The sequence below is a fragment of the Anopheles coluzzii genome, chromosome 2 (genome assembly GCF_943734685.1).
Source record: "Anopheles coluzzii chromosome 2, AcolN3, whole genome shotgun sequence".
Classification (NCBI taxonomy): domain Eukaryota; kingdom Metazoa; phylum Arthropoda; class Insecta; order Diptera; family Culicidae; genus Anopheles; species Anopheles coluzzii.
The window spans coordinates 109,490,252-109,517,546 of record NC_064670.1 but is presented as its reverse complement, the minus strand read 5'-3'; the positions used below and the strand labels follow the sequence as shown (position 1 = coordinate 109,517,546).

Genomic DNA, 27,295 nt, shown 5'->3' with positions numbered 1-27,295 from the left:
CCACACCTGATTAGGAAGTCATGGTCACTTCGGCACCCTTCGGAGCACACCTTCCACTCTTTAAGGGCAAACCGCGTACACACGTACACACACACGAAAACCCCGCGCCGTTTGTCCAATGCAGCCTACCAATGCAAAATGTTTGCTCAGATGCGTGGGATTACATTGGCCAAGGGCCACGCGGTGGCAGGGAAATAGGTACGGCCTGCATAGAGAGAGAGAAAACCGCTGACCCATCGGCGGTATGCAAATCGTTTGGCAACAAAAAATAGGCGACTCGGTTGCGTACCTCAAGGTCGAGCCCGGGTCTTACTCCATTAGTGGATGGGATGGGAAGAAAGCATCAATAATGTGCTACGATGTGGTAAGCGTGTGTGTGTACTACTGTTCGATTAGGAGGAGGAGGAGCGCAAAAAAAACAATAATAAATATTAATTAATAAGCGACCATGTCCAACATTCTGCCAGCATATGATTTTCTCTCCATCGAGTAGTGCACACTTTACCACCATTCGCCTCAGTGCCAACCACAAACTGGCACGAGCATGAGAAAACACTCTTCTCCTCCCTGTTGGTTCACTATTTCCCTCACTAAACGCACATCAAATTTGTCATTGGCCTAGCCACAAACGCACGCCGTGTTGCAAGAACAATGCAGAACCACTGCAACAGCCGCCGCCACCCATTAGTTGCCTCTCATTAACTTGCCAGCATAAGTGCAGCTGCAACACTGCACCCACTGATGAAGAAGCTACCCAACCACGCCGCTCACGCATCATCATCATTATTATTATCATCGACATGATGCGGCAACAGTATAAACTCCCAAAATGCATTAATGTGTACGCACGATCATCAGCAACCGTGTGCTGGCGGAAAATGACGCTGTGGCCAATTGTGGCCAAAGCGTCACGTGTATGCATGTGCGTACACACTTGCGTTAATATGCGTTTATGGAAAATCTCACCAACGGCTATGCGCGCGCACAGCAGCAATGCAGGCGGATGGGAAAGGCAAACGCATCGATAGCTGTCCGTCAAAAGAATGGACACAGCAGCATCGACGGCTATTTTTTTGTTTGTTACTTTGTAATAAACTGTTGGAAAATTGCACACCATCCACCAAACCCACCCCACGTCGCGTCGTTTGTGGAAGAACGCGAAAAGAAGGTTCCCGATAGTTGAGGGTTCGTCTCCTACTCGTCTACTGCCAGTAATGATCACTTTGAGCCGCCACAGCGCCGACCTATCAAATCATTTACCTCCACCTTCCCTTTCATTATCCACTGTGCATAGGAAAAAAGGGGGTTGTGGAGAGGGCATGGACATGGTGCCACACATTGAATCAACCGAAAAACACCATGCGTCCGCTTCCTTCACCTATACTGTACTGTACGACTGACTGTACATTACTCGGTACGCTCCCCCACTACCGCGCCAAACAGAGGGAGTGACATCGCGGGTGCGATAACGCTAAACCGCCACCCCCCTCCTGCTAAGAATAATGCTGCATCTGTGCATACGCGTATATAAGCACACCGGATAACCGTTGATCGTCAGTCAGTTCTCAAACGCCTTCAGTACAGCCGGCCAAGCAAAGCCACTCGTGGAAGTGATCTAACGCTTCGTTTCTGTTGCGATCCAAAAACAAACCAAAGCACCTTATCTTATTCTACAATGGCATCGTTCAAAGTAGTAAGTTTTTTGCCGTGAAGTGTGCAAGTGTTGTTTTGTGTGTATAGAAATGCTTTAAAGAGTGAATAGAAGTTATTCAGAACAATATAAAAGATAGCAATAGTTTTGGGTATACGAACAGAATTGTGTTTGATTGTGACAAGGGTTCGTCGCTTACTGCTTTACCAACGAGCTTGTTGGGTCGTTGAAGTCTTTTGTGCGGAATTTTTCCATATTCTGCTAATTTTGCCATTAGCGAGTTTTTCAAATGCTTTAAAGTGTAATAAGCGTAAAAGAAGATGTGTTGGCATAATCTTAACGTCTCCAAATCACAAATAATCGTTTTAAGAACTATAAATAATTAGACTGATCAATCGTTACGATCAGTCAGATGATTGTAAAACTAAGATAGTTTTTATAAGCAAAAGTGCTTTCTATATAAAAATCATTCTTCTGAGCCTCACACCCCATAAGATAGCCCCTTTAAGTGTAGATGTTCTCATTTTCAAACTAAATCCCTAGTAAAATTGCTGCTGATGAGGTTCGTTGCTTCCTTTTGCATCTCACCGCATTGAAGTCTTTCGTCTTAAACTTAATGCAAACAAGTTTTTTTCAGTAATTTATCATTTAAAAGGCAAGAGCATTGTTTTAAATCGATTGCTTCGCATTCAAATTGCATTTTTCTCTCTTTTCTTTCACAAATCAAAGTAAAAAAAAAATCACACATATTTTACCAAAAAAAACTATCAAACCGCTCATTTATGCCTTCCACCCACCCACAGACCCTGTTCTTCGCCCTCGTCGCCCTCGTTGCGATCGTGTCGGCCATCCCTGCCCCGCAGCAACCGGCCGCAGCCCGGCAACCGATCGAACCGCGCCCTGCAGCGGCCGCCGAAGCAGCGGACGAGCTGGAGGCCGGCGCCGACGACAAGGACCTGAAGGGGGCTTCCTCCTTCGGCTACGGCTACTACGGCGGCTACCCGGGATACTACGGATACGGCTATCCCGGCTACTCCTACAGCTATGGATGGGGTCGTGAGTTACCGGACACAGTGTCGGCGGCGGGATCGTATTAACGTTGGTTCTCTCTCTCTCTTTTTGCTCTCCCAACAGGCTACCCGTACTACCGCTACGGAGGACTGTACGGTGGATACTGGTACTAGAGTGTGCTAGCCCAGAGCTTGCCCCCCACCCTCTAGTTAGCCCATTGCCATCATACGCACCCGGATAAGCGAACGCAACGCATGGAACTTCTGTCTCACCGGCAAAACATCAAACCTTTAGTCTGTAGGATCATCATCCACCTGAACCCTTCCATCACTGATCTTCCCCCCTTTCCCCGCCGTTCTTTCGATCACAAACTTGACTCAAACACTTTATTTAAGCAATAGCAAATAGTTTTCCACTTCTTTTTTTCCTGTTTTGTTCTGGACGCTACTGTGTCCAGGGTTTTTTTCCAACAATTTGCCCAAATACCGTTTCCGTGGGCGGTAAGCCGTTCCGTCGTTTCGGTACACGTAGTTCATCTTTTCTGTGTTCTATCGTTCTATTTATGAAGCAAAGCAAAGCAAACACAAAAAAACCAAAACGCTGCCGTTCGATTAACGAAACAAGCAAAGCAAAACAACAAAGCAAAAAAAACTGGAAACTTTTGTATATAATGGTTATCCTTTTTTTCTAATAAAAAGAGCATAAACAGTACTCACATTGTTTCAATTATTCGATTAACCTCCAATCCATATAAGGAATAAAAACAATCATTGATAATATCACATTTTTAGACCGGTTATCATACGTCGTTAACATATTTTACCATTGCATTCAAAGCATTTCCTCAACCATCATTTAAAAATTCTCTCCCCCCAACAGATCCAAATGCTCATCCCACGCAACCCAATTAAACGTAACGGAACTCGTCTAATTACCCTCTACCCAACCAAGGGAAAAACAGCTTCCAGGTAACGGAAAACATACGTGCCAAACAGCAGCCAGCATCCCTTTAGAACGATTCACAAACTGATCGTTCGCTTGATTACGTGGAAGCCTAAAACACCAGAACCGTTGTTCCGTGCAAAAATGCAACCACTGCAGCGCCAATTTTCGTGCCTCTCGTACCCATTTACCGAGAGTTTTCCACGCACACTCTCCCGCAATTTGCCCTAATTGCACACACTCCGTAATTGGCCGCCAAACCGTAAGATGCTGTCGTAAAAGCGAGCACTTAAAGTGCACATTCACCACTAGCACAAAACATTCGGAAAATTTTAACAAACTCCTTATAATTCGTTCGTATTACGATTTAAAATTTGCTACCAGCAAGTGTCGATACAATTTGTCTCGGTATGTGTAAAAGCGACGCGTGGCATTTGCATCCGCTTTAACGCACGGTTGTGACGCACCCTGCACAAATCGTACCCCCCCGCCACCAAACGGGGCATCATCATTTACATACAACATTGTCTGGTAGGAGCGGGGAGTGCAAGAGTGGCCCGATAGTAAACAATCCCATTACCAATTCTACACCCATCACGCTAATGCGCCTTACGCATGGTCACCGTGTTTGCTAGTTGTACTAATTAGGGCGTCTAATTCGACGAGCGCTCTGCGTTCCATGCCAGGTGCATAAATAGCTGCAGCAGAAGGCAACCCCTTGATTGTTTGTTTTTGCTGTGTAAGAAGCTTGTTACCTAATCGGTAGGGCAGCGCAATCGCTGCAGCTAACCTGCCGTGTTGACCGTTATTGGCGCGCGGTCAAGTTCGATCCAAAGTGAGGTCAAGTTTGTGCTGAAATATTTAAGAAAGAAATAAATTAATAAATGTACTTAGAAAAGGGTTAAATTTAAAATTACCTTTAAACTTTGAGCATGATTATCACACATAATCAAGCAGCTTGTCTCGTCGTGACGATAGTTTCGAAAACGTATTGATCGAGGCAGAAGAAAGTAATTAGAATATTGACATTTCTACTAAAGCTACTCATTTAATACATCGATAAATGGTGAATAAAGTAAACAAAAATCAATCACTAAATAAGTCATCAGTAAAGAACAGTCCAAAGTCGTTGCCGTTACGTATATTTGCTCGTGGGTTTTCATGAAACGCTAACGATTTATTTACTACAACGGAGCGAGTGCAGAGAAGAGTGCACGACTGGTGGTAACATGGTTGTGCACTTCTCTCTGCCACACACACACGCTCGTCCACCGTTTTCATACGGCAGCTTTCCTATATTGGTCGGTCTAGATAGTTCAGATAAGTATAATGATCTACGCCTTCCAGATTGTAGAGGATTCGCTTTATAAACCCCTCCTAATTTCAATACAATTCATTTAACGTTTTATTATTGTTTTTTTATCCTTCTGCACGATCATGCGCGATCGCGACACTTTGCCTAAGACACGCTAACGCTACTAAGTTCTCGTTCTAGTTCAGATGTAATATGTAAGTATGTTATATCTGCTATGGTTTTAATCCATCCTTTACTGTGTGGATAATAGACTACTGCTAAAGCCTACGCTACACAGCTTGCTGGATGTACATTGATGTAAATATAATGCTTATTTCTCCCCTTTTCCCGTTTACTATAGAACTCCACCGTTTGACTAATATGCGAGTTGCCACTTCGTCTGTCAATAACGGACGATAACAAAAAGCGCAGGCGTGTGTCTATGTTAAGTTATTGAAATGCTTTGCAAGCGTACAGTTTTTTTCAGACGTTCATTTCTTCCCTGCTTTTCCCATCCAATTAGTTTAACAATAACAACAACAAGAATAAATCTCACAATTGGAAAAGTAACTTAAACCGATACCGATCAACTGCTGCACCCCGTGCACAACAACCGGGACAATGATCCGTGTATCGTTCCATCGCAGCAGCTTTCCCAAACGGGGGCCAAACGGCCTTACGGAGTTAGAGTAGGCACACACGTTTCACAGTAAAGTCCAATCGAGTTCAGTCAGTTTACGTTCCCATTTTCTCCCCACCCACACAACACCACAAACGCGCGCCCCCCTTAAAGTTCGACAGTTTTATAAACTTAACGAAAACAACTTACGCGCTTAACAATCGCTCGTGATTCGATGCTAGTAAGAAAAACAAGTCGTCCGGCAATGGGAATGTTTGATTGGATTTCGTTTGCGTGCGGAAGTAATTTCCAATTGCACTTTCTCTTCAGGTATGGTAGTGGTGTCTTGTATTGCACGCATCCACTATTCACCGGGTTTTTAAGGTGAAAAAAAAAAAACAAGCCAAAGGAAAAGCCGTTCGAAAAACAACAAACGCACACACACTTCCTAACAACCTTAACTTAAGCGTAGCAAAACATGAGTTCCAATAGAGCAAAGGAGCTCCCCTTTTTTCTAACAGTAAGTAGTCGCTTTTGCGCAATTAAGTCTAGATCTTGGTAACCAAACCCTCCAGATTCAGCTCCGGCGGCAAGTCAATCTCCTCCAGGTTGATTTCGCTGTACTTGAACAGCACGACCAGCGGGCTGACGAGCTCCTCGTCCATCATGTACGTGTCGGATTCGCGCTGCTCCGAGCGCAGGTTCAGCTGCTGCGTGAGCTTCTCAATGAACGCCGGCCGGATCTGGTTCTCGCAATCGTCCGTCTTGTACGATTTGATGATCTACAATGATAAGTTGTAGCAACAAAGCGATTAAAACTATGCCCACAATAGCCTCACATCAATGCTCGATCGCTCGATCCTCCTTACCTTCAACACCTGCGCGGTCGACAGGGCCGTACTGAGCTCCAGCAGCGTATGCACGTCCTCCTCCGTCTTGCGGGCCTGCAGTATCGACGAGATCTGGTTGAGCGGCAGGAACGGTTTCATCACGTCCGGGCCCATCTTCATCTTGCGCACCCAGTCGTCCAGGCAGCCCATATTGTACCGCAGCTTCATGCCCGTCTTCCACATGCACAGGTCGCCGCGCAGCATCAGATTGTTCACCGACACGGCGCAGATGTAGTGCATCAGCTGCTTGAAGATCTGCTCGATGTAGCATCCCTCCAGCCCGAAGCTGCTCAGATGGTTGTACACGCAGCCGAGCTGCTGCACCAACAGCTCCGGCTCCGATCGGCCCTGCTCGGGCGAAATGTCCAGCGACATCGTGCGCCGGCTCTTGCCCCGCGCCGTCTCGTCGTGATGCAGTATGGCGGGCACAATGTACTGCTTCAGGCTGTCCTGCACCTGCCGGATCAGCACACTGTGCATCGAGATGATCGTTTCGTGGATGACCTGCCGATACTCGGCCAGGTCAAAGTTTTTCAGCTGCTGCGCGTTCTGCACGTCCGTGTTGTACTTCATGTAGTCTTTGTAGCCGCCGAACTGTTTCATTAGATTGTGTAGCCTGCAAAATGGATGGTTTGAAGGGGATTATTCAACAAAATTGTGTTGAAAAAACTTTTCATTAGTAGTCTTTTCTTCACTTACGTGAGCGTATTTGCGAGCCACATGACGCGCACCTCCACCGAGTTCGCGCCCCGGTACAGCCGCTTGATCATCTGCACGAAGCGCGTCAGCAGCGACCGCACGAGCTGATCCATGTTGACTAGATCCGTGTACCGGATGCACATAAACACTACGTACGCGGGCAGGCTCGGCGCTAGCGTCACAGCGACCCGCGGCTTCAGGTCCGTCACCAGTCGCTGCATTATCTTGCTCTCGTCCTCCTGCCGGTACTTCAGTATGCCCTGGGACGACTGCGTCTGCTTCTTCACCACCGCCACCATGCTGTGGAACTCGTCGTTCATCAGGATGGAATCGTTCAGCCCGTGGTCGCGCAACCGATTCGACAGGATGTTGTTCTTCTTCAGCAGCTCATTGTTCTTCGCCAGCAGCTCGTTCAGCTGCTCCTGCAGCTCCACGTACGCCGCCGTCGACTTCCTCAGCTCGTGCCGCAGATACTGCTCATTCTGCCGCACCGTCTCCAGGTCCACCTCCTCCCCGACCTGCTCCACGTGCTGCTGCAGTATCGCCTGCAGCTCCCCGTTCTCCGTCCGCAACCCGTCGATGATGCGATTGTTCTCGACGAGCGTTTCATTGTTCGCGTCCGTGATGGCGCGCAGCTCCGACTCGAGCTGCCGGTTGACCAGCTTCTGCGCCTGGAACGCTTCCATCAGCTCGCCCTCGTCGTGTATCCGCAGGCTCGTTTCCGCCCCGTTTGCCGTTTGGCCGAGCGAGCGCAGCGACTGGCTCTGCTGCGCCAGGACGGCCTTCAGCGAGATGCACTCCTCCCGGCGGCGCTTCAGCTCCTCCTGCAGCGCCCCGTACTGGGCGTCCATCTCGCGCGACTCGACGCCACGCTTGATGCTGTTGCGCAGCAGGTTGTAGTCCTGGCGCAGCTTCTCGTTCTCAACCTCCAGCTCGGACGCACGGATCGAGTCTTCCGTGCTGAAGGTGGAGGATTTCTTCAGCCGGGCGAGCTCCTTCCGCAGCTGCTCGCTCTTGGACTTTTCCTCCTCGAACAGTTTGCGCATGCGCAGTATGATTGCCGTTTGGTCCTTTTCCGGCGACTCGCCTACAGTCGAATCCGAAGGGTCTGCGGCGGTTGGAAAAAAGGGGAGGGAAAGAAAGCAAAAATTGAATAAGGAATGTTCTTCTTGATTTAAAGGTAAGTTAGTGCAATTAATAGCGTTAGTAGGATATAGACAACAGTAAGTGACTGCTATTACTATTAGTATTCTTACAGTTTTGTATATTAAAAAAGACAAATTAGATGTAGTAACTCTGATAAGTGGGTTAATAAGTGAATTACAGCTTACGCTTAGTTAAGGCCATAACGGCTCTTCTTATGGACAAAAATACATACTCATACCAGTATTAGATTGCTTGTTAACAGTATTGTCGGGATTGTTAATATTAATCGCGATAAAAATATATTTATCACGTGAAAATGGATAAATTGCTGCACAAATTTCTCTAAAAACGCATCATCGTCGTCATAATAAATGAGCTTGCAATAGTTTTAGCTCTAAAAGCTACCCAAATTGTCATAAAGTGCAAGTACACAATAGACAAATGACATTTAAGAGAAAAATGTTTTGCTATTGTATGGTAATATGATGATCCCTAACATGCTCGTTGCTAGTTCAAAAATAAGATAGAATTGGCAAGTTTTATGATATAAACTAGTGTTTTAAACATAGAGTTTGACATTTGATTATTGAAATTTCTTCAATACGCCATTGGAATTCATTTTCTACTCTGATTTTTTTGCCGAAATTTAAAAACAATAGGATTATTTGAACTTTTTTCATAAAATTTAATATCTATACTGGTGTTGAGTGTATTTGATTCAGATTAATGAATTTGAATGAATCTTTGAAATGATTCATTGAATCTGAATCTCGGTAAGAAAGATTCATGAATCTCAAAGATTTATATATCTCGAAAGATTCATTATTTTCTAGAAATTCATGCATCTCCAAAGATTCGTAGAGCTTGATCTTCTTATTACTCTTGTTCTTGGCTTTACAACCTACGTGGGCTATACCAGGCTATACAGGCTTTCGAGACTTCTTGGCAAGTACCACGCTGCCGGATAATTTGTTTCGCTACAGAGGGACGATCGATGCGTCGTGCGAGTTAACCACTTTACTATGGAATCGCGCAAATACAATATATAAGAATATTCGATTCGAGATTCGAATCTCTTATTGCTGAAGATTCATATGAATGAATTTAAACTAAAAAGATTCATGAAACCCAACACTAATCGTTATCGATCTTCCAAATTAAGTTTTTTTATGGAGCAATTGATATAGGGGGTTTCAGCGTTTTTCATACTGTTGACATATGAACATTTTGTATGGAAAGTTCATCTTTTGTTGCGCTGTTGATAAAGAAGTTACATTAGTTAGCTCTATGTGAAGAGAGTTAGATTCTATAACACCTTTCTTGGACACGCTAATCTGACAATCCAATTGGATCCACTTTGATTACCTAATTGGATTATAAATGAGGGATAGCTTTATCTCCAGCGAAACCGTGTGCCGAATCCATTTTAAATACGATATCTCGAGTGCTTTTCCAATTTTAACCTTTGTTAGTCATTATGTTACGATCCACAGATAAAGTGAGAAACCATTTTAAAATAGACGATATAACAAACAAACGGTTTCAAACCGAATGTAAAGGGAAGTATTTTTTAGAACCTAAAACAGTTCTTCATTTGACCTTAGTCTTATTTTGATGAATAAAACATAAAAAATTGAAATTCTTAAATGAAGATAAAATTAAAATCCCATGATGATGTCCAAGACGAAATATTCAATCAATTAAATGGAAATGAGCTTTGCCGTTAAGCACTCAGCGTGATGTGCGTGTGTGTGTGTGTCTGCATGCATTGCTTAGCTGGTTGACCAAAAAAAGGGTGTTAATTCCAGTGCAACGTTCTCCTTCCATTGCGTGCGATTAGTATGGATTAGCAGCAGCTTCCAACCGGTACCACCAGTTCCACCACAACGGCCTCCCTCCGGCATTCTCACCTTTCAGCATACCGATCGCATCGGGCGGCGTCCGGTACACCCGCTCGTAATCCACGAACGGATGTCTTTTCTCCTCCCTCCGGGACTCACCATGACTAGCGACAATTGTACTACTAACGCTATAATTACTACCAACAGAACCACCGCCGCTGCGGTGACTCCCCCGACCAGCGCTTCCCCCACCAGCGCCACCTGCGTCACCTTCGTATGGATGGGGCGAGGCACGCCGAATGTCCAGCGTGTTCCGCCCGGACGTGTAGCCGTAGTCCTCCTCGTTCGTGCTGGACGCATTGCTGACGGAGCGTGAATGAGTTTTCAGCTCATGCGAGTCCGCCATAATGCGCTGCAGCCGGCGCACCTCCTGCCGCAGCGCGACATTCTCGTTCTCCAGCACGTCCTTATCCTTCACCGTGCGCTGGTAGGCGGCATGAATCTCCTCCGTGTCCGCCTGCGACACCAACCGCGCCTGTTCGATCTGCGTGACGGCCGTGATCTCGGTAACCTCGCGCCGCACCTTCGCCAGCTCCTGCTCGAACGCGTCCCGCTCCCGGGCCCGTTCCTCCTCCTCGCGCTGCTTCTCCTCGAGCAGCTGCATCTTCTCGTCCCGCTCACCCTCCAGCTGGCGGATCGACAGCATCAGCTTTTCGTCCTTCTGCACCAGCTGCAGCTGCAGCAGCTTCAGCTCACCCTCCAGCCGCTTCATGCCGTCCAGCTTCTGGCGCATCTCGACCACCTCCACGTTTTGCTTCTTCAGCGCAGCGTTCTCCTTCGACAGCACGTCGTGCCGCTGCTGCAGCTCGATGATCTTGTTCTCCAGCCCCTTGTACATCTTCTGGATGTGGGCGACGGTGCGCGCCTCCGCCTTCAGCTTCTTGAACGCACGCCGGGCCAGGAACCGCCGCACCGCGGCCTGACACTTGATAATGTGGTCCAACCGTGCCCGGTACCGTCGGCGGGCCAGATAGCCGCGGCAGAAGCGCTGCACCTCGGTCGCCTTGTAGTTGTCGAGCGCTGCGCGAAACTTGCGCCGGGCCATAAAGCCGCGGGCACGCGTTTGCAGCCCCAGTACGGCTGTGCGAATCTGCACATACCTCTTGCGCTGCAGCCAGCCGCGCGTGTACCGCTGGATGATGATGGCGGCACGGTTTTTGCGCAGATTGTCCGCGCGTCTAAAACAAAGGCAAACAAACGTGCATTAAAACACAACACATTGAAATGAAATCAAAACGCTCATACTTTCTGGCCAGCATTCCGCGCGCGTGTCGCTGCAGCCCCAGTGCCGTCTGCTTTAGCCGCAGGTACCGGCGCCGACAGACGAACCGCCGGATCAGCGACTGCACCACGATGATGTGCTTCTTGCGCGTGTCGCTGCGCACCTGCTCCAGATAGGCGACCTGCCCGGCACGGAAAAAGATCTGCGTATTGCCCAGCCGGTACTTGTCCTCGTCCAGCAGCCAGTTGCGCACGATGTTCGTGCAGGTGGCCTTCACGTGCCAGTCCACGATCTGGGCCCGCTTGCACAGCAGCCGGTAGCGCTCGTAAAAGTCCTCGTACTTCCAGCGGGACGGGAAGCCGGCGGCCGATATGCGGACCGTTTCGAGCACGCCGCAAGCGCGCAGCTGCTGCACGATCTTGGGTGCTTCCCATTTGAACGGTGCTTTGTCGTCGTTGGGCTGGAAAAGCGAGACGAAAATTTATGTTTAGAAGTGATTGAAGATTGGAGCATTGAAAGACCTACGGGACTGCTCCTACCTTAATACAGCGCACGTAGTGGGGCGTCGTGTTGTGCAGTGTCGTTATCAGCTGTGTCAAGCTCTCGCGGAACTGTGAACCGACCGTTTTTCGTTGCTGCTTCTGAGTCATCGGCTGCATGTAGGGAGCAAAGTGTGTTAGACAAAAATGAAATTAAATTTTACCTCAGTTCTCTCTCCACCATTTTGATTGTTTTACCAATCGCTTCAACTCTTAAATGACATGATGAATCGACGCCACACAGTTAGAGCAATACTCGACTCGAGACATACTTCCAACAGAAACTAACCTTTTTCTTCTTATCCACCGACTGCCACGTTCAGCACGGGACGACAACAAGCGAGGGGAAAGACAAGCGCATTAGAGTGTGTTGCGTGTGTGTGTCACACAAGACGACATTGTACAACAATTACACAAAATACAACATAAAGCAATGAAATGTATGGCAAAAAGCATGAAACGAAACAAAAAAAAACAAACCAAATCAAACACAAGCTCCAACCATTCCGGACACCTTACCTGCGTTCTTGCCGCACTAACCATAATCTTCACCCCAGCCGCCGGTGCGGTCTTCGCATCCCCATCGCCACCGCCCTCCTCCTGCGCTACCATCAACCGCTGGCAGAGCCGCATCCCGGACGCTTTCAGCACGCTCACCAGCTCCCGCGAAACCGTGTCCCGGTTCTTCTCGAGGAAGCCGCGCGACTCGTACTGCACCGTGTCGGAGAAGTGTTTGATCAGGAACGCGCTCGTGCCGAACCGGGGCCGGTCGAAGTGCGGATACTTGCCGCACTTTTCCATCAGCTTGCCGACCCACGAGTCGTCGCTGCCCCGCGGCATCCGGCACTCCTCGTCCAGCAGGTCCAGTATGCCGAGCTTCGACTCGATCAGATCGATGCACGGCTGGTTGTCGTAGAAGTCAATCATCTTCCACTCGATGCCCTCGCGCAGGTACTGCTCCTGCTCGAGCTTAAACACGTGCTGGTTGAACTGCTGCTGCAGCTTCTCGTTCGCGTAGTTGATGCAAAACTGCTCGAACGAGTTGACGTCGAACGTTTCGAAGCCGTAGATGTCGAGCACACCTGCAAAATGGATGGAAGATGTGTTAAGTGTGCTCTCCAACCGGGTCTAATCGCCCACCCAACCCAGCTCACCTATGAAGCAACAGTTTTGCTTCTTGCTGCCCGCCAAATTGCGATTAATCTTCTGCACAATGTGCTGAAACAGCTCCGCGTAGATGTGCTTCGCCAGTGCGTCCCGCGTCGCCTCGGCCGTCTGCTTGTTCATCGGTATCAGCACGCTGTCGTTCATCGACTCGATCTGGCGCGTCACAAGCCACTTGCGCAGCTCGCTTCGATCCAACTGCAGAATGTCGCAGGCAACGTTCAGATGCAAATCGTTGCTCGCAATCGAGCACGCCTCACTGTCCACCTCCGATGTTTGGCTCTTCTGCCGGTGGTTAAACACCACATTCCCCAGATGCAGTACCGACGCGACCACCTTCATAATGTCCCCAATCTCCGCATCATCAAACCCGAGCGTCTTGAGCGCCCCCAGCGTATCCTCAAACTGATCCCTATCCGACAGCTTGCTAATGTTCGGCGACTGGCCCTGGTTGAGGAAGTGAAACTTGTCCTGATGGTCCAGCATCAGCTCGGGCCACTGCTCCCGCCCAGCACACAGCTGGTAGAAGATGTGGTAGTTCCGTTCGCCCGGTGCCTGAAAGCAGACGCGCGACTTCTCCAACAGATACGTCTGCATCGTACCGCCCGTCAGCGCCATCGAATGGTTGTTCAGGAACAGCAGCTTGGTGAACTTCCCGAACCGGGAGCTGTTGTCGTTGCGCGTCGTCTTCGCATTACCGATCGCCTCCATGATCGGGCTGCTCGCCAGCACTTTCTTCTCGATCTGCGTCTCCGACTCGCTGCCACCGACGGCGGCAAAGTAGCGCATCGCGTACTTCGCCGAAACCGTCTTGCCCGCACCGGACTCGCCACTCACGATGATGCTGATGTCACACTTTTCCCGCTCCAGCTTGGCGTACGCTTCCTCCGACACGGCAAAGATGTGCGGCTCCAGCTCGCCCATCGCGTGGCCCCGGTAGGCGCGGATCAGGTCGGGCCCGTACAGCGGCAGCTCGGCGTACGGGTTGATCGCAACGAGCACGATGCCGCAGTAGGTGTAGATCGCCTGCCGGTCACAGAACCGCACCTCGAGATTGTACAGCACGTCCGGCTCGTGCAGGTAGGACAGGGCGGTGAGATCATTCTGCCCGATCAGGATGGTAGGGTTGCGGAGGGGAGGCAGATCGGCCGGGGTTTTCAGTGGTACCGTGTGCTCTACCCCACGGTCGGTGACTAGCTTGAGCTGTTTGTCGTCCTGCTTGTAGTCCTGGGCGACGACGGCGCCTTCCCAAACCGTCTCCGGGTGAGGTATCCACACCCGGGCATCCTAGAGAAAAGGGTTTAAAGATGGAAAGAATTTCAGTTAAATCTGTTGCAATTCTTTGAAGATGTATTGGTATCTTTCAGAGTAACTTCCATGCGTGTTTGACACACATTACAATAGATGGCGCTGTCGATCGCGTAGTGTCGTAGTACAGTTTGTTTTACACAATTCTGAACTTCGGCACAACAACTATTAAAGTTCTAGGCATTGCTTAATCATTTTATGGACTTGGCCAATCGTAACTGATTTGTAACCACACCGTTCATAAAGATGAGATCATATGGTGAACAAGACGTGTCAGATCGTGACTGTATCGGGGAAATATCCCAGAAAAAAATATCGACAACAAATGACAAATGATCGTAGAAATGTTCTATCGCTGGATAATTGGACTACCTTACTAGACAAATAATCGACAATATTGTAATAGGATTTCACGGACAACTAAAAAAAGATGCAATGTAAACATTATGTTTGAGATCGCTGCGACCCGAAATTCTAACGGTAAACAAATTGGCTCCTGCAAAGTAAGGAAGTTTGTTGTTCCTCATCCAAAAGCTCCCGTCGTAGTATAAGCTATCTAATATACAGCTAAGTGGATAAAATAAGACTGTCCGCAACAATAGAGGTAGAGTAGAGGGCCCAATTTAAGGTGCCAAAGTGATGTGCAACGCTAGCCGCAATGACCAGGTTAACAATGAACAATGGCAGAAGTATCAATGGATACTCCTGGAGCAGGCCTTACCTCGAAGCAGATATAACGCATGATAAGTAAGTGTGTAAGTAGAGGTCAATGAGGTATGAGGTCGTTGAGAAAACGCTGGACTTTGCTACGAGGTCCTACGCGAAGAGTTCGTACGATCAATGATCGTTATCTGTAGATCTCTCTAACTGTATCATTCTTACTACGTTCCCACTAAGACTCCGGAAAAGGCAACCAGAAGAAAAGGCCATCACCAGGCATCTGAGGGATTTCAAAATTATTTTAGATTTAACAAATATACCTTAAATGCTTAACCCACATGATTCACCTTCTATTTGGCGTTGGGACCTTCCGATCATGCCGGCCTGTATTGGCTTACGATACTTATTCAATACCACGCAGCCAGATAGTTAGTCCTTTGCTACGGGACGACGGTCCATATAAGGCTTGAACCCATGACAGGAATGTTATTGAGTCGTAAGAGAAGACAACTATACCATGGGACCGACCGGGACGATCGATATAATACTGAAGATCATAAAACAGATTGTCTCCACATGAAAAATCCCAAAATATCCGTTTATATACTAACATTACGTGTAGAGAGAATATAAAAATAATTTGGAAGGATCTAAAAACTCTAATGACTCGTTCTTGGTCTATTTAGTGTTGTAGTCTTGTCAATCTTTCTTCAAACAGCTCATAAAAAAGCAGACGACATATATCAAAATTGAAGAAGACCGAATTTCAATAAACATACTCGCCGGCAAATCTATCTGTAAGCTTTTTTACGTTGAAATACACTACCACGACTCCGGTCCTATCAGTATCAGTTTTCCCGGGCGACGGTCGTAATCACCGTGAAGCTCGAAATCATTGATCCGTTGCCCGTATATGCCCTTCGCTGAAAGGTCTGGCTAGCAGATACAGCAGCCACAGGGCGTCCGTCCGTCCGTCCACTTACTGTGCCGTTGCTTCGCCATGCTTGACTAATATCCAGTGTCCGGAGAATTAGTCCACGGACGTGGTCGTGCCAGCCGATGCAAAAACAACTAGCGAGAACTACGCCTCACGAACGGCGTCTCCAAAACGGCGTCCGCGCGAGGAATTTGTCACGTCTGGCGTGCAGCAGAGAGACTGCAGTGTAAAAAAAAACATGGCAGTGTACAGGCTTTCCCCGCTACTGTTCTAACCTTTTTCTTCTACCGGTCGAAACCGGTCAAAAAAAATTGTGGAAAGAAAGAAACGGAAGTATAAGTGTATGTAATTACCCTATCCACCTCATCCACCCCGCGTTGATGACCAACGGAACAAACTGCTTTTGCTGGATCGAAAACAGCCGATGGATTCGGTGAACTGTGCAAATGCTGCTTTGAAGCTCCGATTACAAATGCTACTTTACTGTCCCCGCTCCGCCACGCAGCAGTGTGTACTAAGCGTAAAGAATCTCGTAAAGAACCCCAACAAGGTAAGGGCACTAATTCTCGGCCCCTGCTTGAGAGAGAGAGGGATTGAATTTCACCAACGCCCTGACATATATCATAAGGCAAGGAAAAGTGTGGACAATGGGCTTTCATACCACACAGAGAGAAGCACCCAAGCCGTACCAGTATGGATTACGTCGTTTCAGGGAGGCGATGTACTGCTGCCGCTGCTGTACACTGGACACCGGCTAATGTCAGTTTTAGTGCGAATCGATAACCAAAATTGCCCGTAAATGTTACTTCTTATAGGTCATTACTGTTTTTAAATGGGAAATAAACAAGTAACGTTAGAAGTTTTTACGTATGGCAATACATTTTTCTTCAAATAATGAATGTTTTGATAGATTATTTGCCTAATATTTCAAATATTGAACTAGATTTCATCATACAGACTAATACTTTAATACATTCCTGTACATAAACTCCAAAAAGAAACATTATGGCATTACAACATTGCTTTTAATATATCCAAAGCAGTAAAATTCAAAGCCTCATTAACCGATTATTGGAAAACATATGGTTGTGTTTTCCCCATTGGAAGAGAGAACAACAAAACCTTGCGCCAGCGCCTTGCAGTCTATTGGAATTCAGTGGAAGTGCATCTCACAATATCGCAATGGAAAAATGGGAGGAAATTCACTCTCACTGAACATTCACTCTCAGCAGGGGCAAAGGACGAGGCCCTGAGAGCAAACCGAGAACAAACACGCGTTGCATCCTCGAAAGGATAACACGCTAACCTCGATGATATCGATTTATCTCAGCAGCCGTTCAAATGGGAGAGAATGCGAGAGATCCCAATGTCAAGTTCATGGCCAATCCATTAATGATGACGCACCGTGGCACCCTGTGACGTCTCCATCCTCCATCCAGCCGATGGGGATATGAAGCGCGAAAATAAAAAAGCCAACATCAATAAAAGTGGATGGTATAGAGATTAAATTTTAAACCACCTACCAAACAGCCTTTAGCGCGATTGGATGGGAAAAATACGTCCAATAAAAGTGTGCTGATTATCTTGCCTCACTCCTGCTGATTTCGTTTTCCTTATCCCTTCCCAAATATCGTTTACCCTATGACCCTCAAGACCCTGTGTGAATGTAGGATTGTTGTTCCTTATTTGCACTTCTAAACAGGCATCCATCTGCCACGTACAGCACAGCAATCACCTTACTTCAAAGCCTCCAAATACAACTCACCCATCGCCCACCCCCAGAGGCAGTGGGTTGTAGTGAGTGTACCGGCTATTTACTCACTGATAGCGTGCAATCGTTACGTCAGACGTGTGTGCTGCAGCCGGGGTAGTAGAGCTTTACTCATCTCATGTGTATGTAGTGCTGATAAAAATGGAGAGAAAAAAAGTGTATGATACCGTGGATGGCCCAACAAGGCAGCAGCAACACACAGCAGGTGAGATGTTTGTGTACACGAGCATCGCACATATGGTTTTCGGTGCGATAAGAATGCCTTTTTGAGTGTAAAAATATAGGGGCCTATAGTGTACTGCAGGCAGGTGTAAATTGAATGAGTTTAGAGCTTCAAAAGAGAACGTTAAATTATTGAGAGACTAAAAGAACATTCTGCAATTACAATAAACTGCAGAAAATACATTTCACATTCCAATAATTCACATTAAATTCTACTTGTATTCTTAGAGCGGGAACGGGAAGAGCGAACAAGAACAAAACAGTTCGTTCAGATTCAGCAAATGGACGAACAAACAGCGTACAGAAAATTAGACTACTGCCTCGGGAACAGACTGTACATATGACAGGTGCAGAATAACGATAGATACTCGTTCTATTCTATTAGCAGACTTGCATAGTTCCTTCATTCGTTTATGTTCTTCAAACGAAAAAATAATTCCAACTAGAGGTTCAGTATTCAATTAAATGTCTAATTAGAAAAGCTTGGACACTGTTATAAGGTTCCACAGGACTGTCAGGAAGGTTTTTTTTAGCGAAATAACAGATGTAAAAGGGATAAAATCACATAAATTCTGGCAATTGCGATAAAAATAAAGATGATGCCCCTACAAGTCCAACTTCTCATGCGAACAACAACAACAATAGCTATAAAATACACAAGCGTAAATGTATATATAATTTGAATAGAAAGGAAAACATTGTTGTTTGACGCACTCACATTCTCTGTATAACGAATTTTTCTTGTTCGTTTATTAAGTGATAATGCCAATTTCTAATAACAAAACAATGAAAATAGTACTTACTATACTAATTTCACAAATTAATTTCCGTTATTCTTGTTGTTTTCTGTTTATTTTTTGTTTTGTTCATGTTTTGTTGTTTTTCTCTAACTCATTACTGTTTTTGATGATTTTGTTCAGTTGCTTCACTAGTGTCTAAGCAAATCATTTAGATTGATGTGTTAGTCTAGTTATATGTTATTGTATTTTGTTGAAGTAAGAGTTTACGAATTACGATTTACGCATTGTATTTTTTCCTTATTTTCTTTTCTTTTTTCCTTTATTTATTTAGTTTAATATGAAGATATTATTTACTTTCATTGTGTATCTTTATTCTCAGAGTTATCCGTATGTATTAGATATTCAATCTTTCCAAACAAATCTTCATCAAAGATACAAATATTCCCTGCTTGTGCTTAGGCTCATTTGCTCAGCGCTCATAATCGCTACACTACTACATGGTTGACATCAAAAACAACATTGTGTTGGCACAACAACACTGTAAACTATTCCATTTTTCATTTTCTTTTTCATTCCCCCAATTCCACACCGAACATAAAAATGGTAAACGTGATGAAGTATTTAAGATAATCAACAGACAGCTCATCCACATATTTCTGCAACGAAACAAACACACCAAACAATGTTGAAACACTGTCGAAGCATTTGCACTATTTTGAGACGCTCTCTCTCTCTCTAGTGAAGATGATGCTGCTGCTAGTGGTGGAGGCTAGATATTGCACATACCTTTCCCATACCGGAGAGCCACCCGGGGGTGCATTATCATGCAATCCGGCCTGCAATCGCCTCGCCGTCCAACCGAAGCAAAGCCAAGGACAGGTCGCGGAGCAGCAGCAGCAGACACATATCGGGGTTATGGGTTATGGTCGTTGCACTCGAAAGGCCCAACACACCTTCCAGCGATGATTGCAGAACGATTTCACGATCGTGCTACTACTATCTCCCCACCAACAGCAATTTGACCCCAGCACCCGTTTGGCGTGTGTTGTGGCGTTACTAGTTTTCCATCTATTATTCCACCCTCTCGTGCAATCTTTTGCCACCGTACATGCCATTGCGACAGTGGCGGAGGCTCCACTGTCGTTCTGCCGGAACAAAGGCAGATCGTTTCACGCACACTAACGTCTGGAGCCTCTGCACCCCACTTTAAGAGTCTCTTCTTTCTCCTCTCAGTGGGAGGGTACTTTAAATCGTGGAAAGGTTGTGTAGAGTCAATTCTTTCTCCAGCCCTCCCCAAGACAGTAGAGAGCTTTTTAAAAGCCGCAACCGTCGTGTACTTTCCATTCACGATCAAATGATCGGAACATGCTCGTAACAACCCCAAACCGAATGCGGCGATCATTTCTGGAAGAAAGTTCTCCATTGGGTGCATAAATTGGGCTTAAGGTGGACCTTTTTTTCTCTCTCTCAACAAAGTCTCACCATCCACCCACCTTTGTGCAGTTTGTTGGGGTATAAACACAGCACCGAATCCGAAGTAAGTGGGTCACAGTGCTTCTCACATTCTAGGCTGGCTGGAGTGACCTGCTTTTACTGCCACGATGGGCTGAGCTGAGGGGTCGTCGTTACCTGTGGTGTCGCGACCGTGAAGATTTGATAAGGGTTAGGGTTACCCACTGCCAGCTCAGCTCGCAGTAAAGGTTAAACCCATCTGGGCACGGAAGTGCGAGGAAGTGTACAATTTATTAAATGTTGTTTCCCACCACTGTTTCGGAAAATGAAACCCGTTACTAATGAAGCTTAACCAATGCTGTGTTTTGAGTGATTTGCTTGTATTTTATATGTCAGTTAAGGGCGTCAGACGATAAACACAAAATTATTGTTAAATTACATAAAAAGCTTTTCCGATAATTTGATGTAAATTTATAAGAGATCTTTACAACTGACATTATTAAATATTTATCAATAAACAAACGTGTTTTCACATCACATTTTTAGCAATAAATTTCAACAAAAATGTTAGAAATTTAGTAGCTTAGACAGTATTTTATTTTATTTTTTGTTTGATCTAATAATTTACCCAAAATATATCACAATTTACAACTAAACCGCGTAATTTTGTTAAGAAAGTTAACAGACTTTCAGTCGGATGAAATCGTAAAACATACAAACTTACGAAACAGAACCTTATAAATGCGGCAAAGAAATGAGCTACTCGAACAATTTATGTTATTTAGCTCACTGTCGAGCATGAACTTACATGTGGAAAATAATCAATCTTTTATTTGAAGTAATCAAAATACGTCAAACCTACAAAACATTTCCTATTTTAGAATATGTCGTATATTTCTCTTAAAATATTCATCTTCAAACATCATTAAAATAAACTGCCTATACAATTAAATTAAATTAAAATAAATATAAAAAATCTCCTGAGAAGTACACTACACTTGTACCTCCAAAACGGCAAAGCAATTATTGATGGAACTAATTACTGAGCCATGCACTTCAACCCACCTACAAACGACCATTCCCAGCAGAACAGTCCATTCGTTCCACTTGACACTTTGCTTTGCTTGCGCGGCACAGGCACTTACATTTCGAATCAGTTATCAGCCGACGGCGAGCAGGCGGTTAATCATCGCTCACACGCCACGCAAGCATCTTGGAAACTGATAAAACAACCCGTACCATACTAACAGACTGTATTAACACGAGACACAGTGAAGCCTTCACGAAAGTGTCACTCAAGAGCTTGCAAGGGAGAGAAAGAGAGAGAGAGACAGCCAAATCGCTTGACGGAGAAGTTCATTGCCAATTCTTTCCAGGTGATAATTGGCTTCCACTTCATCTTTTTCCTTCATGTTTTTTTTTTTGCTTTCTAATTTACTTCGATTCTAATACCCCGTTAACGATCGTGTGAGCGATACAACCGCCAGAAGATGCGGCGTGAAAGAAACTTGGGAAGCGGGAACTTCTGGGCAATAAATGGCTACATTAATGGAACGAACAACCAGCTGTGTGGCCTTCGATAACAGACTTGGGCCTTCCAAAAGGGCCAATTATACTCCAGTTGCCAGTTGCTGCTCCAAATAGAGACATTTGGTGTTGAGGAAGGGCCCGAATCCAAGCCTCATTTCACGCAGGGTGTCTTATTATCAAATGTAGAAACTAGGTTAAGGGTCGGTAAGGGTTTTTTTTTGGGGAGGCGGATGGGTGGACCGCGTTATCGTTTTCACACGAAATATAGCAATTTATTGCTTCTCGGAGGTGTCAAGGTTCGGCTAGCAGCTATGTGCGTTTTGCTACCAATTTAATTTCCAAGACGCAATTTCTTTGTATTATATTGCCTGTTACAAACTAGAGAAGGGATCAAAATCTGCTTCAAATTAGACTAGAAAAAGATATCTTAGTTCTTGATGGCAGTAACAACTAAAGGCTGTTCCCGGGATACACCATTAACGACTGGCTTTGAAGATATCGTGTAACTCGAATATCCACGTAAGTTACTTTTCACTATTTGCAACCATAAAATAAGTGCCATTTTCATTGAATTGGAAGTGGTTATAGCTGCATAATGATGCATTTTATTATGACATTATCACTGTAGTATTCATCCACAATTTTACATTTTAATAAAATACAAAAAGCAATTCATTTTGCATTAGACACTCAGTATAATTTGCTCCAAGAACTTTCAAATTAGGAAAATTGCCTATCTAGGAGTCTACCAAACATCTGGTACCGTGTACCTCGGGGACTATATATGTATCAGGTTGCTGCAGCTGAAGCAGTTTTGATACTAAAAATGTAATTTGCCCAACTGCAGGTTGCCATTTTATTTTCTAAAAATCGACAGAACCGGTTGAGATCGTTTATTGAAGATCAATATAAAAATATTTGCAAAGAGGCGAAAGAACTCCGCATGAGCCAAAGCCTCTCTAAACCATACTAACAACAACATAAAAATATTTGCCTTTGCAATATTAAAAATAAAATAAAACTTAAGATAACCTTACTTGCTATATATTTGAATACAGACATGAATATTTAAACGTGGCAACGGTAATATTGAAGTCAAAAAAGCAGTGGGACTTATTGAAAGCTTTACTCATTGAGATAATTGCATCATGAGCTCCTCTGTAAGTACGGGCCCGGTCTATTTTGATCAGAAAATTCCGAGGACGTAGTGCGTGGACAGGAGCGTACAAATTGATCTTAAGAAGAAGCTCGGGAACATCAATTTCGCCTATTATTAACTTTGCTACAAAAACTGATTGTGCTACCTCCCTACGACTCTCTAAGGACTGCAAACCTAGAAGAAGCCGTCTAGTTTGATATGTTAGAGGCTGGTCCATGTTGCACCTTAAGGAGATTATGGACTTTCAATATACAGTTCGAACTCACTGGTTGAACTTCGATTCCTAACTATTGAATATGTGCTTTTTAGTTTACACGTTTTTCCATTAAAAAAAATGAAATTTTTCTCGGCATGCCATAAGATTTTTGAAAAATTTTCAAAACCCGGTTTTCCTATACAAACGCATGCTTTTTAATTGAACTGTGAGCCAACTATCGAGCGTTCAACTAAAAAGCATGCCAACTAAAAAGCGTTCAACTATTGAATTCTGACTGTATAATGTTCTATAACCCAAGAAACATTTAAAAAATTCAAAATTCAAAGCTTTGGTAATCAAAACATAATAATATGTTACAATGCTACACGATCTGATGATCAATTCAAAGCCAATCGGCGATTTATGATCATTTGTATGAAATGCTTACCCAAAATTGAACGCCCCGATTTATGCATACTTTTACATACAAACAAATTAGGGACAATTGGTTCGAGTTGGTTCGGCAGACAGTTAACGGATTGGTTATCAATCATTTACTATCACCTTGTTGAAGGAAGATAGATAAAATTCGTCATAGCTGCCCCAAATGTTGTTGATGGCCAAATCAACAGTCAAACGTGTACTAATAAGTCTCGGAACAAGAAGAAGAAGCTGTATTTTAAGTTCGACTTAAATTGTAACTTCGAGCATTGACTAATCGGCAATGATTGATCAAGAGCAAATGGATGCTGAAAGTATAATTAAGACTCTAATAAGAGTATAATTTAGAAACTAATACAATCGATCAATCCAAGAATGCCGAGCTAGCGATTTTCCCCTTTCCTCAATCATTAGATATCCACTAACCCTTCAGATACACGGGGCAATGACACATTACCTCTCAATCGTCTTCAGCGACTAGACCGCTAGACAAAATAGTCAGCACAAAAAAAAAAAAACATTTCCAAGACACTTGGGCCACGTACGGCCAAGAAACTGCTGGCGGTGGCGGTGTTCACCACACACACACGCGCGCGCCGAGTCGAATACGAGACGAAAAAAAGCACCGTTTTCCGGATGTGTCATTGGACCGTTTTCTCGCCGTTTCCTCTCTTTCGCAGTAACGTTACGACCAAACGACGACGAACTGGAGGCGAAATGGTTGCCTCCAGTGCACACTTGGACCATCATTCTACCGGCCCGAAAGAGGCGCACATAACAAGGTACACACCTCAGGAAGGAAAAGCCCCACCAAGGGCCGCGGCATTGCGAACGCGTAAAGAACGCGACGAAACCCTACAAGCGCGCGACCGATTGGGTCGGGTTTCTTGGGCTCCACCGTACCTACCTAAACAAACGCACCCAAATGAAGAATTAATAGTTAATAATGCAGTACAGCGAGTTCGGCGGGCGAGTTCGACTGCGCTTACCTTTACGTACAACTCCATCGACGACATGGCGAGTGTGTGTTGCTCTAGCTCTGCTCTGTGAGCTTTTGTTCTGCCCGTGGAGGGAGGCTTTTGCTCCGATTTCGGCTTCCAAAAGGTGCGAAGTTCCAATACTCGACGCTAATTCCACCAGCACCACCACCTCCACTTGCGTATGTGTGTGTGTGAAGGGGGGTCTAACCCTCGATTCTAACGCTTATGCTACGACCACCGCGCGTCGTCGTGTGACGTCACAGCAGTGAACAACATCTTGGCAACGCTTCCTTTCCATAGCCATCTTTGACAGCAATAACAACAACAGTAACACAATTCACTCTCACGCACTCGTTACCTGGAACCTCCACCACCATCAAACAATCTGTATCTCACGCGGGTCACGCCACATACACACACAGAGTTGGATCTCTTTCTCCAGCTTTGCTTACGTCGTGCGAAAATTGCGATAAATGCGTTTGGTGGCTTTCGACGAGGAAGCCTCACATATCCCCGCTTCCCGCGGCACCCTACCCCCTTTCCACACACGCACCTGTACTAATGCAAGCACACACGCACGCACACTAACACGCAAACAGACGGAAGGCGCGTTCGCTTTTCACGTGCTTTTTCTCACTGGGTCACAACGGTTGGCTGAGATCGATAGTGAATGCGGTGGTTTACACAAAGTGGGCGATTGGGAGGGGTGGAAAATGGGTTCCAAAAGGGGGTGGTATTTTTTTTTATCGCCCAGCCTTCGAGCCACCTTTACTACACACGTTTACCCGCTCGATGCACATGGAGCGGCACGAGGACGGCGGGGAAGGGCACCTGCGATCGGTGAGGGGGGCACACACTCTTTGTTTGGGCATAACCTTTCTCACCGCATGGCTCTGCAGCGGAGCTATACACGCACACAAACGCACAGCGAGCCCAGCAACGAACTTTAAATGTGCAGCTTCAGCGCAATAAAAGACACTTTAATTTCAAACTCTCGTTCCCGTTTGCTTCGTTGCCACCAAACACGCGGAGCACACTTTCTTAAATGCGGTAGAACTTAAAGCCGACGACGACGACGACGGTGGGGGTCGATCACCCGCCTGTAAACGAACGACGTACGTCCGCGCGCTACGGAAGGCGAGAGAGAACAAACAAACAGGTTCTTCGCCCTGCACTGTGTGTGCCCTCCTGTGCAATCGGAATCACGTTCGAAGGGAGGGGAAGAATAATGAACAACAAGAGTTGACAGTTCGAAGCCCCGCGGTGCGTGTACGTACACGCTTTCGCGGACGGGTGTGTGCGTGGGAAGCGAGCGATGCAGGGGTTTTAGAAAGCTTAACGTCGTACATCCGATTTTCAGTGGATAATTTTATAGTTTTGCTTCTTTTAATCCTGTGATGCATTTGTTTGACAATATAATATTATAATACTGTATGTTTAGAAAATAATGTTGAAATTTTCATCAAAAATAATTCGCTGAATGTTTAGTGTACAACGATACACTGGTATAGCTAACCCTGCACCGCGAGCTATATGCACCAACACACATAGAAAATCAGCCGCCGCATGAGCTATGTCAAATTCAAATCAAATCGGTGGCGCCCTCTATGAAAATGCACTTGTACTATCTATTACAGTGAGGCACGTAACGAACACAAGCGAGGTAGAATCATTTTTAGTTAAAAAAAACCGCTTGAAGACTTTTTCAATCGTTTTTTTTTTTTGGAATTTATACCATCTCGACAAAGATTTAATAAAATATTAATCTATGAAAATCTTGCCCAGTATGTTTGAAGATAATTGTTATTATTTCTTCTGCTGCTTTTGTTAATTTGTCCGGATTCATTGTTTTTTCAATCACCCCCGCATCCACAATTGATCCCGAACACTACCATACCTGTGTTCAAATTGTTCAAATTATTATAAGTTTTATGAAAATGTAAGTTTAGATTTCACAGCACATGAAAAAATCAATTAGCGGAACTTGGGGCAAGTGTGCCACCTTAAGCATTTCAAGTTATAACTCACTAAAACGTGTTTTTCAAAAGCCGATTTAAATCTCATAACCATTTTAGATCTATCCCAAGTGCCACAAATCCACTAAACGACCACTAAACGGCTTCTAAACGACTCAAGCACTCTACCTAAACGGAATATAGAAAGACTTCGTTTAGCAGACGGCAAACGACTCATGCATTCTAAAAATAGCAAAAAAAGCTGGTGGCGCCATCTGTTTTTGGGATACCCAACCAGTTGAGCTTCCTCGCTTGGAGGAGAGCTTTCTCATTTCCTCTGTACTGTTGTATGGTTTTGCATTGAAGTTATGCATCGCTAGAACTAGAACGGCGATACGATTGTTTAAATACTAAACTCCAACGGAAACCACCAGCACTGAAGTAAGTGAGATTTGAGTAATGGTCGTTGGTGTTGATACCTACGTATCTGACCACACGACCATTCATATAGATTTTTGCTCGGAAAGTTAGATGGCTATATAGGTCATGATAAGATGAAACTTGTCGAAACATTGCAAGAAAAGGATAGCATTATAATAATCAGTTTTACAGGGTTTTCGAGCATTATATAGACATGTTCAGCGAGTTGTAGATTCGTTCAGGCATATAATAGACTCTTTCAGCGAGATATAGAATTGTTCGGATGTAGGTGTAGACATGTTCAGCGATTCTGTAGAGCTGTCATTTGTTTTGTTTACACACTGTGCCGCAGGGTTCAATTTTTCATTCTTAAAAGTCCTAAAAGTAGCTAATAATCATTCTCCAAGCTGTTTAATACATAAATTAGTTGAAAAAAGCATATTTTT

General features: G+C 45.2%; 2 protein-coding genes across 5 annotated transcripts; one reads left to right on the top strand and one right to left on the bottom strand.

Annotated features, from left to right (window-relative positions):
• Positions 1–1,539: 1,539 nt before the first annotated feature.
• On the top strand, positions 1,540–3,373 carry LOC120952737 (homeobox protein Hox-D1). The gene is made up of 3 exons (XM_040372209.2): positions 1,540–1,693; positions 2,455–2,704; positions 2,786–3,373. Exons 1-3 carry the CDS (start codon positions 1,676–1,678, stop codon positions 2,833–2,835), a joined length of 318 nt encoding a protein of 105 aa, XP_040228143.1. The 5' UTR covers positions 1,540–1,675; the 3' UTR covers positions 2,836–3,373.
• A 1,357-nt stretch (positions 3,374–4,730) lies between these two features.
• On the bottom strand, positions 4,731–25,672 carry LOC120948183 (unconventional myosin-Va). 4 transcript variants are annotated; one of them, XM_040364250.2, is made up of 10 exons: positions 24,484–25,672; positions 13,069–14,365; positions 12,434–12,996; positions 12,204–12,224; positions 11,915–12,028; positions 11,399–11,835; positions 10,163–11,331; positions 7,107–8,214; positions 6,387–7,023; positions 4,731–6,299 (listed from the first exon to the last, which is right to left on the bottom strand). In XM_040364250.2, the coding sequence occupies exons 1-10, from the start codon at positions 24,508–24,510 to the stop codon at positions 6,066–6,068; spliced, it is 5,607 nt and encodes a 1,868-aa protein (XP_040220184.2). In that variant the 5' UTR covers positions 24,511–25,672; the 3' UTR covers positions 4,731–6,065. The 4 variants fall into 4 exon arrangements, with proteins under 4 accessions (XP_040220184.2, XP_040220187.2, XP_040220188.2 ...); XM_040364253.2 differs by having other exon boundaries at positions 12,455–12,996; XM_040364254.2 differs by having other exon boundaries at positions 10,364–11,331; positions 24,484–25,671.
• Positions 25,673–27,295: the final 1,623 nt, after the last annotated feature.

Coding starts and splice junctions, on each gene's coding strand:
- LOC120948183 (XM_040364250.2), bottom strand. CDS start 24,510: ATGTCGTCGATGGAGTTGTACGTAAAG. Junction 14,366..24,483: donor CGATGGAGTTGTACGTAAAG/GTAAGCGCAGTC, acceptor CCTTTTCTCTAG/GATGCCCGGGTGTGGATACC. Junction 11,332..11,398: donor CGCGGAATGCTGGCCAGAAA/GTATGAGCGTTT, acceptor CCTTTGTTTTAG/ACGCGCGGACAATCTGCGCA.
- LOC120952737 (XM_040372209.2), top strand. Junction 2,705..2,785: donor CTCCTACAGCTATGGATGGG/GTCGTGAGTTAC, acceptor CTCTCCCAACAG/GCTACCCGTACTACCGCTAC.